The sequence below is a fragment of the Camelus ferus genome, chromosome 19, assembly GCF_009834535.1.
Source record: "Camelus ferus isolate YT-003-E chromosome 19, BCGSAC_Cfer_1.0, whole genome shotgun sequence".
Lineage (NCBI taxonomy): Eukaryota > Metazoa > Chordata > Mammalia > Artiodactyla > Camelidae > Camelus > Camelus ferus.
Window position 1 is genome coordinate 25,412,922 of NC_045714.1, and position 17,078 is coordinate 25,429,999.

A 17,078-nucleotide genomic window follows, 5' to 3' on the forward strand; every position below is an offset into this window, starting at 1 on the left:
TCCCCCAGGGCTGCCTCAGTGTAGCCGCCCCAGTCCTCCACCTGGCTCAGGCAGCCTGTCCTGGCCCCCAGCTGCCAGCTCATGTCTCAGGCTGGGTTTCACAGGAACCCTCTGTGCCTGTTTAACTTGGTTCTTTCAGTCAAGGGGTGCTCGGGGCAAATCTGAGCCTCAGAATCTCCCCCTCCTTCTCACTGGCCTCTCCGTTGGAGAGGGGGAGATCCAGGGAACGAGCGTTGTTCCTCCTTTGCCACTCCCTCCCCACGGGACCAGTCCTGCAGTGTTTTGCTTTTTCTTCTTTCTTTTTTCCTTTTCTCCTTCCAGATTTTTGGCATCCTTGTCTTTCGAAGAGGGTGATGTTCTGTCAGAGTTCCGCAGGAGCTCTGGTTGGCTGAGTGGGTCCATACATGTGAGTTTTTGTGTATTTGTGGGATAGAGTGAGCTATGAGAATCCTTCTACTCTGCCATCTTGGATAAATGTTCGTTAAATACTGATTTTTATCATTCCTTAACATACACTATATATTCTTTTTCACATATACTTGTATGATTACAAAATATGACTAACTTTGTGTGCTTTTGAAAGTATATTTGCATAAGCAGAGGATACCAGAAATAATTCCTCTTTTATAAAAGGCCTGTTTAAAGATTATGTGTCCTTGAAGAATAACAGCTTTATGGAGATATAATTCACATACTATAAAACATAGCCTTTGAAAGTTACATTAAGGGTTTTAAGTACATTCCAGGGTTGTGCAGCCATCACCAGCTATCTAATTTTAGAACATTTTCATCACCCCCAAAAGGGACCAGTAACTTTTAGTAAGTTACTCCCTAATCTTCCTTTCCCTTAGCCCCTGGCAGCCGCCACACTGCTTTCTGCCTCTATGGATTTACCTTTTCTGGGCATTTCATATGAGTAGAACCATACAATATGTGGCCTTTTGTGATTGTCATCTTTCATTTAGTGTGATTTTGTCAAGGCTCATCCATGGTGTAGCATATATCAGTACCCCATTCCTTTTTGTGTTCAAATAATATGCCATTTTTATAAATACACCACATTTCTTATCCATCCATCAATTGATGAGGAATAATTCTGTTACAAATGCTCATGGACAAGTTTTTCTGTGAACACATATTTTCAGTTCTCTTGAGAATATATCATAAAAATGGAATTACTGGGATATATTCTACTTTTAACATTTTGAGGAATTGCTAAAGTATGTTTTAAAGTGACTGTACCATTTTACATTTCCAGTAGTAATGTATGAAGAGTCCAGTTTCTCCACATCCTCAACATCTTGTTATTACTGGGTTTATATATATATGTATTTGTCAACCTAGTTGGTATGAAGTGGTATGTCATTGTGCTTCTGATTTCTGTTTCCCTAATGCCTACTGATTTTGAACATATTTTCATGTGCTTATTTGCCATTTGTATGTCTTCTTTGGAGAAATATCTATTCAAATTCTTTGCCCATTTTAAATGTATTTGTCTTTGTATTGTCAAGTTTTAAGTGTTCTTTGTCTATTCTGGATAAAACTCCCTTATCAGGGAAAATACTGGAAATATTTTTGCCCATTCTGTGTATTGTCTTCTTACTTTTGTGATGATATCCTTTGAAGCACAGAAGCTGTTAATTTTACTGAAGTTCAGTTTACTTGATTTTTTCTTTCTTTTGTTGTTTGTGATTTTGGTGTCATGTCTTAGAAGCATTTGTAATCCTAAGTCCTGAAGATTTTCTCAGTGTTCATTTTCTAAAAGTTTTATAGTTTCAGGTCTGTGATTTATTTTGAGTTAATTTTCATAAATGGTATAAGATAAAGGTTCAATTTTCTTTCTTTCCAGGAGTATGTTCATGTGTCCCAGCATCAGTTTTGTGAAGGTTACTTTTCCCCATTGGATTGTCTTGGTACCTTTGTCAAAAATTACCTGGCTACATGTAAGAGTTTGTATATGAACTCTCAGTTCTTTTCTATCAATCTATTGCCTGTTCTTTATGCAAGTACCACACTGTATGGATTACAGTTTTGTTAGTGAGTTTTCAAAGTGGAAACTTCAAAACTTTGTTCTTTTTCAAGATTGTTTTGACTATTCTGGGTATCTTGCATTTCCATATTAAATTTAGGATCAGCTTGTTCATTTCTGCAAAAAAACCAGAGTTGCATCGAATCTGTAGGTCATTTTGAGGAATCATTGCCATCCTAACAGTAGTAAAGCGTCTGATCCATGAACACAGAAGAGCTTTCCATTTATTTTAGGTCATCTTTAACTTCTATCAATAGTATTTTATAGTTTTCAGTATACAAGTTTCACACATTTTTCTCAATATTCCACACATTTTTCTTAATTTTCCTAAGTGTTTTATTCTTTTGGATGATATAAATTATAGTGTTTCCTTCATTTTATTTTTAGATTATTCACTGCTATTGTATAGAAATGTAATTACATTTTTATATATTGATTTTTCTCTTACAACTTTGGTTGGACTGGCTTATTTTAATAGGTTTTTGGTGGATTCCTTATGATTTTAATATATAATATCATGTCATTTGGAATATAAATAGTTTTATTTCTTTCTAACCTAGAGGCTTTATTTTCTTTGTCTGGTTGCTTTAACTAAAACCTCTAGTACAATGTTTATCTTGGGAGGAAAGAATTCAGTCTTTCACCATTAAGTATGATGTTTGCTCTAGGTTTTTCATAGATGCTCTTTGTCAAGTTGAGGAAATTGTCTTCTATCCCTAGTTTTTATCCATTATTCTATTAATATGGCATATTACATGAATTGACTTTTGTATGTTGAACTAGCTTTGCATACCTGGATACATCCCACTTGATTGTGGTCTGTTTTATATGTTACTGGATTGGATTTGCTTGTATTCTGTTGAGGATTTTTGCATTTATATTCATAAGAGATAGTCTGTAGTTTTCCTGTGATGCCTTTGTCTGGTTTTGGTATCAGTGTAATACTAGTCTCATTGAATGAATTGGGAAGTGTTCCCACCTCTTTATTTTTAGAAGAGTTTGTGAAGCACTTTTTTCTTTAAGTAGTTGATAGAATTCACCAGCAAAGCCATATGGACTTAACATTTCCTTGTGGGAAAGTTTTGGATTACTATTTCAGTCACTACTTATTGTAGGACTATTCAAGTTTTCTATTTCTCCTTGAATTAGCTTCAGTCATTTATGTCCTTCTAGGAATTTAACCATTTCATCTACATTATCTCACTTATTGACTGTATAATTATTCATGGTATTCCCTTATATTCCTTGTTATTTTTGTAAGGCCGTAGTGACATCCTTCCTTTCATTTCTGATTTTAGTAATTTGAATCTTCTCTCTTTTTTTCTTCAATGCTAGCTAAAAATCTGTCAATTTTGTTGATCTTTTCAAACAACCAACTTTTCTTTTTGTTGATTATTATGTCTTGTTCATCTATTCTCTATTCCATTTATTTCTGCCTTTTGTATTTTGTTTGGAATATTTAATTCATTTGCATTAATTAATTTCTTATCAGGTTGAAGTTTTCTATATGTCTGTTTTCTATATGTCTTTTCTTCCTGTCTGCTATCTGTTTTCTATATGTCTTTTCTTCCCCATTCCTCTATTACTACATTTTTTGTACAAAGTAGGTATTTTCTAGTGTGCCATTTTAATTTGTTGTTTATTTTATCTTTTTCTTCTTCTTCTTTTCTTTCCTTTCTTTTTTTTTCATATTTTCTTAAGTGGTTGCCCTGGAGATTATGATTAACATCTTGTTTTAAAGCAATCTAGTTCACATTGATGCCAACTTAATTTCAATAGTACACAAAAACTTTACTTTGGTATCAGTCTTTTCCCTCCCCCTCCTCATGCTGTTACTATCATACAAATTACACCTTTATGCATTTATAAGCGCATCTGCACAATTGTTTTATGCAGTTGTCTTTTACATCAAATAGAAGAAAACACTTACATGTAATACTCTATTTATACTGTTTTATTTTTTTACTCATGTAGTTATCTCTACTAGTGCTCTTTATTTTTTCAGGTGAGTGTCCTTTCATTTACACCTGCTGGACTATCCTTAGTATTTCTTGTAGGGCAGGCCTGCTAGCAATGGATTCTTTCAGATTTTGTTTTTGTAGGAGTGTCTTAATTTCTCCTTTAACTTTTTTGAAGAATCATTTTACTGGATATAAAATAAGTGGTGACAGTCTTTTCCTTTTATCACTTTGATGATACCATCCCACTGCCTTCTGGCCTCCATGGTTTTTGATGAGAAATCAACTGTTTTTCTTACTGAGGAGCCTTTGTATATGTTGAGCCACTTTTCTCTTTCTGCTGTCAAGATTCTTTGTTCTTGTCTTTTGACACACTGAGTCTAATGTGCCTATGTTTAGATTTCTCTAAGTTTATACCACGTGGAGTTTGTTGAGCTGCTGGGAGGTACAAATTAATGTTTTCATCAAATTTGGGAAGTTTTTCAGCCATTATTTCTTTATATATTCTTTCTGCCCCTTTTTCTCTCTCCTTCCTTCTGGCGCTCCCATTATGTGTGTATTGGTATTGTTGATGGTGTCCCACGTATCTCTGACACTGTGTTCATTTTTTTTTTCATTCCTTTTCCTTTCTGTTCCACAGACTGGATAATCTCAATAGTTTTAAGTTAACTGACTTTTTCTTCAACCAGTTCATATCTACAGAGAAACCTCTTTAGTGAATTTTTCATTTTAGTCATTATATTTGTATCTCTAGAATTTCTAGTTGGTTTTTAATAAAAATTTAATCTATTGACATTCTCTGTACAATGAGATGTTCACATACTTTAATTCTTTAGGCATGGTTTCTGTTAGCTCTTTGAACATATGTGTAATTGCTTATTTATGTCTTTCTCTAGTAAGTGCAGTGACTGGGCTTCCTCGGGGAGTTTCTATTGACTACTTTTTCCCCTGTGTTATGGCCAAACATTTCTGTTTCTTTGTACATCTTATAATTTTCTTTTGAAAACTGGACATTTAAAATATTACAATGTGGCAGATCTGAAAGCCAGATTTTCCTCATCTGCAGGGTTTATCATTGTTTCCATTGTCAATCCTGCTGCAGCTATTTATTTAGCTACTTTCCTGAACAAATTCTGTAAAGTCTGTATTCTTTATCATGCATGGCCATGAGATGTGTATGTGTGCAGAAAACCTAGTTGTCATCACTGTAATAATGATTGGACAGTGATTTCTTTCAATGTCTGGAGCCAATCACTTGAGCTGTTGCCAGGTGGCTGTGTGTCTGCATGCTGAGGGATGGCCTCAGCACCGGCAGGCAGTCTGCAGCTCTTCCATAGCCTTTAGTTCTTGCTTATGCAGAACCTCAAGTTCAGCCAGAGTTGAAGGCTTAAGATTTTCTCAGATCTTTCCTTGCCATGTGCCACACATGTGTATGGCCTTCTATAATTCTCAGAATTTTTTGGAGATTTTTAACCCTACCTCCACCCCAGAAAGTCTCATTACTCAATTTTGCCTTCTAAGTTTCCTAGTCAGCATCTAGTTAGCCTCTACTGGTACCACTGCCTCAGGCAGTTGTAATGTTAAGTACTCACTGCTGATTCTTTTCCACAAACAATCTGGGGATAGGCTGTTTGCACAGCATGAGTTTGAGATAGGTCAAATAGTGACAGCTCTCTGGGGATGGTTTTTTTTGGGGGGAACTCCAAACTACTTCTGCCCCTACCTTGATTGTGAGACTGTTGCTTTTAAAGGCCACCATTTAGGTGAGGATACGGGGATGGGGTAGATCAAGTTACAATGCCACCAAACTCACTATCTTTATGGAGATTTAGCTGTTTTTTCCTCAAATAAACACTCCCCGGATTGCTGGAAGCCTTTTTTTAATTTCCAGAGTCCTACAGAGGTTAATTTTGACAAATTTTGCCATTGTCATTGCTTCATAGAGGAGTAAGTTTTCCAAGATTTTTACTCAGATATTCTAGAATTGTACCCCATTTACATTTGTTTTTAACGGACTTACTTGCAAGAATAACTAATTCTACAGCTCCAGCCCCATTCACATGAGTCCATCTGCATGGCTTCTACAAGGAGCAGTGTGCAAGCTGTTGTCAGTTTGTTATTTTTCTTATTAAAGTGTAGGAGTTTTTAAAAATATACTCATGTAATAGCCCTTTGTCATTTTTACATGTTACAAAACTTCCACTAGCCTGTGGCTATTTTTTTCCCTCTCTTTTCGTTGCTTTAATGAAGTTCTCACTTTAAGGATTTTCAGTATATCAATATGTGGGTGCTGATCACATGGGAGAGACATCTAACTACTGTCTAAACCTCAGTCTTTGCTATGATTCACTGTCTAGAACATCTGAACACATCTACTGAACCCAGTATACCAATGGATGCTGACAGCCCTAGTTTAAAAAATGCTTTTTAAGTAAAGCAAAAAATATTAAATTTGACACTGGAAAAGACAAATCTCAAATTTTCTAGCTGATCTTGCTTTCTGTGATCATTAGCTACATCATGTTTATAGAGCCGACAGGAATATTGAGGTACTAATTTTATTTCATTGGATTTTAGAATGCAGATCACATTTCAGGCCCACTTATAAGCACCATATGTGTATCTTTAAGGATATGTACATATAATGATGTCTTTATTTGAAGTATCTTATTTTATTTTAAGTACTTACTGCTGTGTACCTAATTAAGGAAACCTAGGAACTGCAGAACTGAAATTTTTCATACCACCATCATCCCCTTAGCATCTCTTTTGCACTTAGATGTTATGTGGCAGAGTATTTTTCTGCTCCCTAGAAATGACCAATGTTGAAGGAAAAAAAAAAACCCTCTTCTAATAAATATAGTCCAAATCACATGCTTATCTGAACAATAACCACCCTTTTAGTCCACACCAATCCATCTACTCATACTGACTCAGTCCTCAATACCGACAACCCACGGCTGAAGTCAGGGTGCTCAGCACACGTTCTCTCCCCTCCCCATTCCTTGTTGTTTCTGACCTACTTTTGTCCAATGCATCCTGCCAGTCTCTTCGTTGTCTGACTGCAGTTTTCAATTTTTACCTTTGAGTTCCAGTCTGGGCCTAGTGACTTCCAGAGAAACGCCAGTCACCTGGCTCAACAGGAGGGGTGGGGAGGATTTCAGGAAGCTGTTACCCTAACTCACTTGCACATCAGTGAGTGGCTTTTGTGACCATTCCTTCTAGATCTCTGCCATTCTGGCTGCATCCACCCCAGCAAAATAACGTAGCTCCTCCAACAACCTCTGCCTCCATTCATCTGGGTTTCTGCTTTCAGTGACACTCAGATGATGCTGATGGGCATTTTAAAATATATATATATATACACACACACACATATATATTTTAATTGAAGTATAGTCAGTTACAATGTGTCAATTTCTGATGTACAGTACAATGTTCCAGTCATTCATATTCACGTATATATGTATGACTTCCTTTTCATATTCTTTTTCATTAAAGGTTATTACAAGTATTAAATATAATTCCCTGTGCTATACAGAAGAAATTTAGTTGTTTAGCTATTTTTATATATAGTAATTAATATTTGCAGATCTCAAACTCTGATGGGCATTTTTAAAGCCACATCTGGAACCCTTGCTGCAGGACAGTCTGAGAAATATATTTTCAACCTCATAGCCTTTTGGTTAGGAAGTTGGAATAAAGGCTGAGCTGGCTTACCTACCTTGTCTGCCTTTGTGAGTAAAGAGGTCTGGAGTTTCAAGGCCCAATAAAATGTCTCAGCCCCTCAGCAACAAACTCTTAAAGCAACCAAAATGCTCCCATCTACCAGAGCATGCCTTGTCCTTAGACACTGCTGGACATAACCACCAACACTGTCTACGGGCATCGTCTTCACCTGGTGCATAATTTCTTTAGATGTCTAATATCCTGATTAAGAGGAAAAGCTGGTTTGGATTCCCAAGGTCACAGGCAGCCTTCTGACTACCTTTGGTGTATATATGTTCATAGAAGAGTCCCCTCTTTCTGATCAGCTACAGCTGCCTGGTGTGTGGTTTGCCAGAGAATGTGGGTGCAGTGCTCCCAACCAGAGTCCTACTAGTTGTTTTATTGCAGGAAGAGAGAGAGCAAAAGGGACAGAACAGGAAGTTCTTGTCCAGCCTCAAACACAGTCACCCCCTTCCCAGGGCTCTCACTTTGGGACACACAGCAGTGCAAGTCAGCAGTGATGTGGCCCTGGTGTACTCCAAAACATGGTGTGGTTGTACTGGGCTATCAGTGTCTTTCATGGACACTGCAAAGTTCTCGGCTTTGTGAAATGGGGAACTAAGGAACTCCCACCCATGCCTGTAGCTCCCAGGGTTTGCATCCTTACGGGTTTTGAGGATTTGCTGACAACTCATTCTCTTTCACCAGGTCATTTCTCGGTTACATGGCTGTCCTGTGACTTCCTTATCAGAACTGCTCCTTAAGTTCAGGATTTAGTGAAAGATGCCATTTTACCCTGTATGTTCAAGTTCAGGGAGGAGGAGGAAGAGAGCACAGATCACAATTGCTATTTTGCTTTTTTATTTTGTTTTCATAAGCCATCTCCTATTGTCAAATAGACACTGAGCAAATGAATGGCCGCTACACTCCCATTTGAAGGATGAGGAAAATGACACTCATGGAGAGGAGACAAATTGCCTGAGGCACCAAAGACAAAAAGAGATGAGCACAGAATAAGATTCCTGCAAATTTCTTGGCTGTCATCAGCCTTTAGGTCCATGACAGAGTGCCGTGTGTAGTAGTAAAGTTGTAGCATGCTTTTAGAAGGGTGTAGACGTACTTGTTTTTGTTGATACAATTGCACTGTTTTGTCTGGGACTCTGAAAAATAGAAATGGGTTGGAAAATGTTGGTTTCTCATCCTTGGTCCTTCCTCACCTTCACAGATATAAACCCTACCGTCTGTAGCAGGAATAAGACAGCCCCAGCATTCCCGCCTCATGAGATCAGTCCTCATTCATTTCATCCCTGCCTGCCTGTAGGTGCTAAAGCACAGCACGATTTTCATGTACTGCATCACAGATTCTTGTGAAATTAGGTGTTTGAAGATAGAAACTCATGAAAGGAAGCTGCTTTTTTAATATAAAGTGCAGTAATTTTCTTAGCAGAGAAGGAAATTGAGGATTTTCTTCATTGAAAATCAATACAGATTTCAAGAACATCTGTATTTCTAATGCATAGAGTAAAATGACAAAATCTAGAGGGACTATGGAAACACAAGGAAGATACCCAAAGTGGCTTTAAAGCGCTTTTCCCAGGCTGGGCTCGTGAAGAGACTGTTAATTGACAGAGACCCTCTTCTCACCCGTAGTCCCTCTCCTTAGTTGGAAAGGGCCAGAGCTTCCCTTGTGTGGAGTCCTGGTGCTTCAGGTGAGTTGTGCGGTAGGGCAGGTGCACATTGTGCTGCCTTCAGACTGTCCATCCTGAATAACCCCCGGCAGTCAAGGGGCGAGGGTGTTGCAACCTCATGAACCAGCCGCCATGATCTCTGGGGTGTGTGCTCATCTCAGCTCATCCCGGCTCAGGTGATGGCAAAGCAGAGTGGTGGCTAGAGGTCAGTCATGAACAGCAGGGAGTAGCTAGAGTCAGCTGGAACCCAAGTGGCTAGGAGTCCCAGGTGGAATTCCCAGGACTTCCCACAGCTCATTCATTCAGCTAATACTTCTCCAGCACCTGAAATGTGCTGGTGCTTCTGCTGTGAACAGAACCAAATCCCTGCCCTCATGAAGGTGAGGTTCTAGTGGACATGAGAAATGACCATGCAGAAGCAGATCCAAGTCAGGACACATGGGTGCTGTCTATTTTGGAGTGCACAAGATGAGATCCTTTGGGAAGGAATGTATGATACAGGAAAATGTGGGGGAGAGGATGGCCATATCCCAGGTCTTTGTTGGGTCCCTGGGATGCACCTCACCAAGTGTGGGTCCTTGGCTTTGCACAGGAAATAATTCAGGAGTGAGCCACGGTTCAGTAAATGTAGATTTATTCAGAGAGCTACATACTCCATAGACAGAGTGGGCTGTTTCAGAAGGCAAGAGAAAGGCCATGAGGCGTGGGGTTTGGGTGCTCCAGTTTAAAGTAAAAGTAGATACACACTCTACAGACAGAGTGTGGGCTGTCTGCCTCAGAAGGGAGAGAAGACACGAGGTGAGGGGTTGTTAGTTTTTACGCACTCAGTATCTTCATATGCTAATAAGTGGGAGGAATATTCCAACATCTTTGGGGAAGGTTCTGGGATTCCCAGGAATTGGGCCACCACTCACCCTTTGACCATTTATGGTCAGTTTGAACCTGTACTGGCACCTGTGGGAGTGCCATTTAGCATCCTGCTGTATTTTGGTGAGTGTGTATTGAAGCTCAAGATCTACTGAGAGTTGACTTTTCCACCGTCTTGGTGCTAATGGCTGTGCCATTCTTTTAATGGCTGTGCCCGACCCCCTTCCCTCCTGTCTCATGAAGGAGCTCTGGACTGATTGCACAATTGCAGAGCAGGGGACAGAGTGGAAAGAACTTCATAAGTGGAAGGTGGAATGCAGTGTTGGCAGTAGAATTCTCAAGTCAATTATAAAGTAAGGGTCTTCTGTTTGCTGGGGGTACCTGGTGTCACATTAGGGAGCTGTGAACCTAGGGGACTTCAGTGAGTGGGTGGTTCACTGTGTATCCTGTGTTGCTTCTTAGGTGGCCCAAGGACAGTTGACTTATAGGTGACTCATACCCTCAAGAAGGGGTCTCTGTGGATTTTCTGCACGTGAGGCTAACATGGGTCACATGGGGAGCAGAACCAGCCAGTCACAGCTTGGTCCACAGTCACCTAGTGCCCTCAAGGCTTTCATCCCATGGATGTGTTACCTCCCCTTGGATGGGGACAAGGGCACAAGTGGTGGGGCAGCTTCTCAGTGGTGGAGATGTTGCTCTCCAGACCCAACACTCAACAGCATGGACCCCTGATATTGGCCACAGTCTTGGCTAGATGAGGCTTTTGGGTAGCTGAGCTCATGAGATGTGGGTGTTATGTTTCCATTCTCACCAAGACCTCTACTTTTGAAGGTTCTGGTCAGAGAGCCACAAATACTGCCTTACCCATAAACTAAGAACAGTTTCTTTCAGTCGGGGAAGGGCACATAGAAGGAGAAAGAGGATCACCCTGAGAGAAGGCAAAGCCAAATCAGTCCTGCCATCAGGGGCCTGACAGGTGGACCAACTCAGTTTCTCTTATAAGTTGTTTACTTGGAGGATCTGGGCTATTTGGGTGACCTGCAAGTGTCAGGAAATAATATGCAATTGTAGATTTCCTGATCTGGTGTTAACTCACCCCATTGTAGCTGTTGTGCAAGCAGATGGAACTTGTTGTATAACAGGCCGTGGCCTCTGCTCCCTGGTGGAGCCAGGAGATTACAATGTTAAGTACAACTGAGGGGGCATCATTTCTATGTTGAGAGGCCAGATGGCCTTACATAACTCTCATGCTGGATGTCTAACTTGCAGAGAGAAACTAGATTCCATCCAGCTCTCCAGCCAAGGAGGAGACCAGTAGTGGCCTCTCCCACCAACTGTGAGCTCTTTGCCTCCACTGACAGCAGCATCTATAGCAAAAAGCTGGGCTGTCACCTGCATTTCTCTGTAAACATCCGAGTAGCCACAGCAATGGCCTCGTGAGGTTTGGTGTGCCCAAGGAGGCAGGGAGGCAGTGTGTTGGATGGAGGGAAGAGTGCCAGGGTCAGACACTGGGAGGGCAGGCAGGCAGTGATGACATCTGTGCAGGGCAGGCGCCATGGAACCAAGCCAGAAGGAGGCGGGTTTTGGAGCAGGGAGCTTGGGCAGTGCCGTGTTGTTTATAAGAAGATCCTGGGCTCTGGAGGCAAGAATGCATTGGCTTGATTCCTGACCCCAACCCTCATCTTGGGCAAATGTTTGAAGCTTTCTGTGCCTCTGTTTATTGGTGTCCCAAATGGGGACAATAGTAGCAATTACCTCTGAGAGTCAGGAGGGCCTTTATAGATGTCATTTCATTACATTCACAGCATCCCATGAGCACGGTTCTAGGTCCCCCATTTTACATGTGGCAGATGGGTAACCTTTCAATCAGTAATCACTCAGCTAAGAATGGTCAGTATCAGCATTTGAATTTTATCCCTGTGTCCAGATTATTTCTATTCTCACTCAATATTACTGAAAAACTAGTAAAGTCAGAACAAACACTGCTGGGAAGTGGGTGCTTGAAACATTTTTGTTGTCTTTGCCATTGGGGAGTGTTGAGTTCACATTACTCGTAGCCCGTCCGAGGCTCCCTGTGTCTCCGGCTGTCCCTGGTGGAGTCTGCAGGACTCCAGGCAGCTTCTCCTTGCTCTCTACTCCAAGGCTGTCTACTCTTTACAGGTTGATTCTCAACCCTGACTGCTCAATAGAGTTAATGTCTAAAAACAAAGAAAAGTTGGGGAGGGTACAGCACAGTGGTAGAGCACGTGCTTAACATGCATGAGGTCCTGGGTTCAATTCCCAATACCTTCATTAAAATAAATAAAGCTAATTACCCCTCCAACAACAAAAAAGAAAGAAGTATTTAAAAAGCAAAAAACAGGACAAAGGCCCCACTCCAGACCTGTAAAATCAGAACAGTGGGGGCGGTGGTGGGGCACACTATTTTTTAAAAGCTCCCAGATGCTTCCCATGTGCAGGAGGGTGACAGCTACACCTTCGCACCTCTTCTCACAAGCTTGTCCACTCACACCCGTTATCCTCTTGAAACAGGAAAACTACTTGGCTCAGCCTAGAACTTTCTCCCGATTTCTAGACTTTTATTTGCCTACTGGACATCTTTCCTGGAGCCCACAGGCACCCAGTCAGAACTGGATCAGTTGTCTCCTCTCATGACATCCCCGTCTTCCTGCCCTTCTTATTTCAGGGAATTGCACCAAAGACAGAAAGCTGGCTGGCATCTTTGACCTTTTCCTGCCCTTCCATCACACCTGTGGCCAATCTGTCCACCTGCTGAAATGCTTTCTTCTCTCTCCTCCTGGCTGGGCCTTGGTAGGCCTTGCCGTGTACCTGCCAGTAGGTCTCCCTGCCTCTATCTAATCTCTTTCTAGACCACCTTACATATCTCCTACACCGTGAAGGCACACAGAGTCTTTTGTGATATGCACCTGTGATCTCTCCACCTGGTTGCCTCACCTGCCTCCCACATCCTGTGCTCACTTCTAGACTATTTGGGGTTCCTGGAAGGGGCCTGGCTCTCTTTGGCCTCTCTCCTTTGCATATGCAGCTCCCCAGGGAGAAATAGCCTTAACATTATACTTTCACCTGATCACCTCTAGGGCATCTCAGAACTCACCAGAGTGGTCCCCTCCTCTGGGACAGCCTTGGCTACAGTTCTGGCTCTCTGCCCCGAGCACCATGTGCTGATTGTTATCCAAGCCCTCTTAACACGCTTCCCCCTGATATTTGTGTTTTTAGTGGGCATAATGTGCTGGTAGCAGGTACTTTAGCATCAGACACAGTCATCTTCCTCTGACCATCACGTTACTACCTTTCCCCTGAGCTAGAGTACTAGATAGTCTGTTTTCATAAGTTCAATAAATTATCTACATCTTCTTTTTTCTTAAAAAAGGCATTAACTCATGTTTCTCTTTAGTATCACCTATAAATAAAATGTGATTTTATTAACCATTTACAAAAGTGTTAAGGGTAATAAATATTAAGAACAGATTTCTGAAGCATCAGTCATCACTGAAGATCTACATTCTGCTGTTCTCTTTCTCTGTTAGTCACCTTAATTCTGGAGTTCTGGAAGCGGTGCTAGGCAGAACTTGAGTACAAATGGGACACGGTTGAGCAGGAAGAACAAGCCCTGCCAGAATAGGAGGAGTGGTGTCCCCAAGTGGAGATAGATGAGATTACCCAGGAAAAGCAGGCGCTGTTTAGATACACTTTAGTCTGTTTACTTCTTGACTTGTCAGCCTTGGCTGCATGTTGGAATCACCAGGGGACCTTAAAAACTATTTGTATCTGGATTCCATCACTGCAAACTCTGATGGTACTTAGTGGCCTGGGGTGCGTTCTGGCATAGGGAAGTTTTTAAAGCTCTTCTTGTTATTCTAATGTGCAGCCAAGGTGAAGGCGCACTGCCTGGAATGGTGGACACAGAAGAGAAGTGTGGTCTTTCCTTCATAATAACCATAAAAATGGAAACAAAAAAGACTGGTATAAATGTATAAGAAAAGAGGCATTGATTTGTGTCCTTTCATAAGACCAATGCAAAAATGCAAAAAAAAAAAAAATAGCCATTATGACATAGATGTAGAAGGAAAGACACATTGGTTTTTATAGTTGATTCCCACTTTTTCACATGTGCCTTCATTATTGCAGCCTCCTTTTCATCGTAGACTAGGTGCCCCTTTGTCTTGAACTAAGTCCCGGTCACTGCTCCCCCATCCGGTTGGGATGTGCACAAAGCAGCGTGGCTCTCATCCTAAAGTCAGAGAAAGGGTAGAGGAAGCAGAGAAACTTTTGTTGAGGTGCCAACAGTGTTTGGGCTCTGAGCTAGGCATTTTATATAATTGGAGATGTAAATTTATTGCTGCCACTCCTGCTGCAAATTTAAAAAAAATGAAACTATGTATCTTTGTATAAATATTCCAGAGCTATGAAAAGATGATTTTTTGAGTCATCTGTATTATTGCTTCTTTCCATCAGCTGAGATAATTTAGAGCTTATGGTACTTGCAGTCAGCAGCAGCAGGACAGTAGGTTGTGAGCATGAGTAACTCTTGGAAAGAAAATGCTTTTACCAGGAGCATCTGAAAATGTCTCCAACTATAGATTTTATGAATGGAATCACAGATTTACAGAATGTTGGCACTGAAAAGGTCTGGAGGGAGCAGGTCAACCTCCTCCTTTTATAAATGGAAAAAAATGAGGTTCAGCTACCAGTAGAAGGTGACATTTGTCTTTTACAATGGAATAAGCTTCTAATAATCTCCATTATGAATAGTTCCCATTGTTTACAACTGAAGATGGGGGTCAAAGCATATGTTGGTGAAAGACTGTACATTCAGAGATGAAAGCTGAAACTTAGACAAAATTAGATGTTCATAATGTTTTTGAGTCCTGAAAAACAAAAAAGTATCATATTGGCAGCATACAAAAAATACTGAAGAAAAGTCATTTTGGTCATTTAAACTGCCAATTTTAAATTTAAAATTGCCAACTAATAATTTTAAATTTCCTTTGGAACATGCTCGTTCAAAAATTGAAGATGAAGACTCATTTCTCTTTATTGTTCTTCCTTATTCAAAAAATTGTTTATTTATTTTTTTTTTAGTTTTTTAATTGAAGTATTTTACTTTAATTGTGAATGCATTCTCCATTGTTTAGAGAGGCCAACATTGTGGTAGTGATACCTTGGGAATGAAGCTGCCTAAATTCATATTTGAACACAGAAGCTTGCTTCCTGAGTGATCTTGGACAACTTAATTTCTCTGTGCCATAGTTTCCAATAAAATAAGAATAAGAGTGTTGCTTCCTCATGACTGTGGTAAGGATGGGTTGAATTAATGTACAGAATCTACTTGGGAGAATGCCTGGCACAGAGGAAGGACCATGTACTTATTTACAGCTATTATTATACTATATCTGCTTTTAAAATCCAGGTAAATCTTGAGTCTTACTGATTTCATCTCTAAAATAAAATAAAAAATCTAAATATAAACTCTAAAATGGAAACTCTAAATCTTCATAGTTGTAGCTAATTAATACTTAAAGTTCAACCAAGAAACACACAGTGGAAACCAGTTAGCTGCAGACACCTGTGAAACTTTCTGTCCTTCACGGACTCAAAGCTATCAGTACATTCACTTCTGAAATCTAAGGCAAGCTCAGGAATAGAGCTTTTCAGCTTGGTCTCGTCAGGTACCAGATCCCTAAGCTCAGACCATGGCAGGGAAACAGTTTACTGTTCACATGTGCATTTTCAAAAAATAGTATTAAAAAGAACACTGTATGTATTTTGTTGTGTGTTTGACATCATTAACAGAAAAAAAAAAAAAAGGAAAGAAACCCATGCAGTTATGAATAAGGAGGCTATGTCTGAAAACTTTTTGTTTTTTTTAATTATGCTTATTATTTAGTGACCAGTTAGGAGAAAAATCATTTCATTGGTGTAATACCTTGATTGACTAAACTTGTTTTTTTCTTTTTTTAATTAGGAAGAAGAGCACGTTCCCTTTACCACCTGTGGAAAGTGTATACATATAACCCTTTATGCAAGTACTCTTTTTCTGGGTAAGAACCTGCGACAGACTTTTTAAAATCTAATGTGAAATGCTGAGAAAACTGAAAGTCAAGCTGGGAACTATGTAGTCTCATAGAGAAAACTGTTTCCAGAAAACATCTGAGCCAATGCAGGGAGCCACTCTGGAGGTTTCACAGTCTCTTTTGCTCATAGTTCTTTTCACCTCATTTTTTCAAATCAGATCAGTGATTTAGGATTCTCCAGGGTCTGATTAAGAGACCAGATGGAGGCATTAAGAATTCTAAAATTTTCCAAGAGTAACAACCAAGGTAAAATGTCTAAGAATAGCCTAATAAAAGGATAGTAGGAACTATCAAAAAAAATTAAAAAATACTGAAAGACATAAAAGAAGCTTTAAACACATGATTCTAGATTAAAAGACCATATCTCCAAAATACCAGAACTTATAAAATTGATTTGGGGTTTATTGTGAATAAAATAATATTAGTAATATAATAATATGGTAATGAGCATTTTACTAGCTCAAGAATAGCCAGATTAGAGAATAGGATAGGAAGTCCAGATATGGGCTCTGATATCAATAATAATTTAATATATGAGATGGAAGTCATTACAAATAAGGGAGATAAATAAAGGTTATTCAATAAATGGAACACTTGTTAGCTATTTGGGGGGAGAAAGTAAAGTTTGAAATCATACAGTGAACCATATATTGTGATAAATTCCAGAAACATTTAAAAAAAGTAACACGATTAAAAAAAAAACTAGAAATAAATATGGATGAATATACAACAT

At 39.8% G+C, this 17,078-nt stretch overlaps 1 protein-coding gene across 1 annotated transcript in view; it reads left to right on the forward strand.

Annotated features, from left to right (window-relative positions):
* The window catches only part of LOC116658047 (anoctamin-6-like), a 57,412-nt gene that overhangs the window by 36,669 nt on the left and 3,665 nt on the right, over positions 1 to 17,078 (forward strand). Inside the window, 1 exon segment of the mRNA XM_032462347.1 lies at positions 16,237 to 16,312. Within this exon segment, the coding sequence (XP_032318238.1) occupies positions 16,237 to 16,285 (49 nt within the window). The 3' untranslated portion in view covers positions 16,286 to 16,312.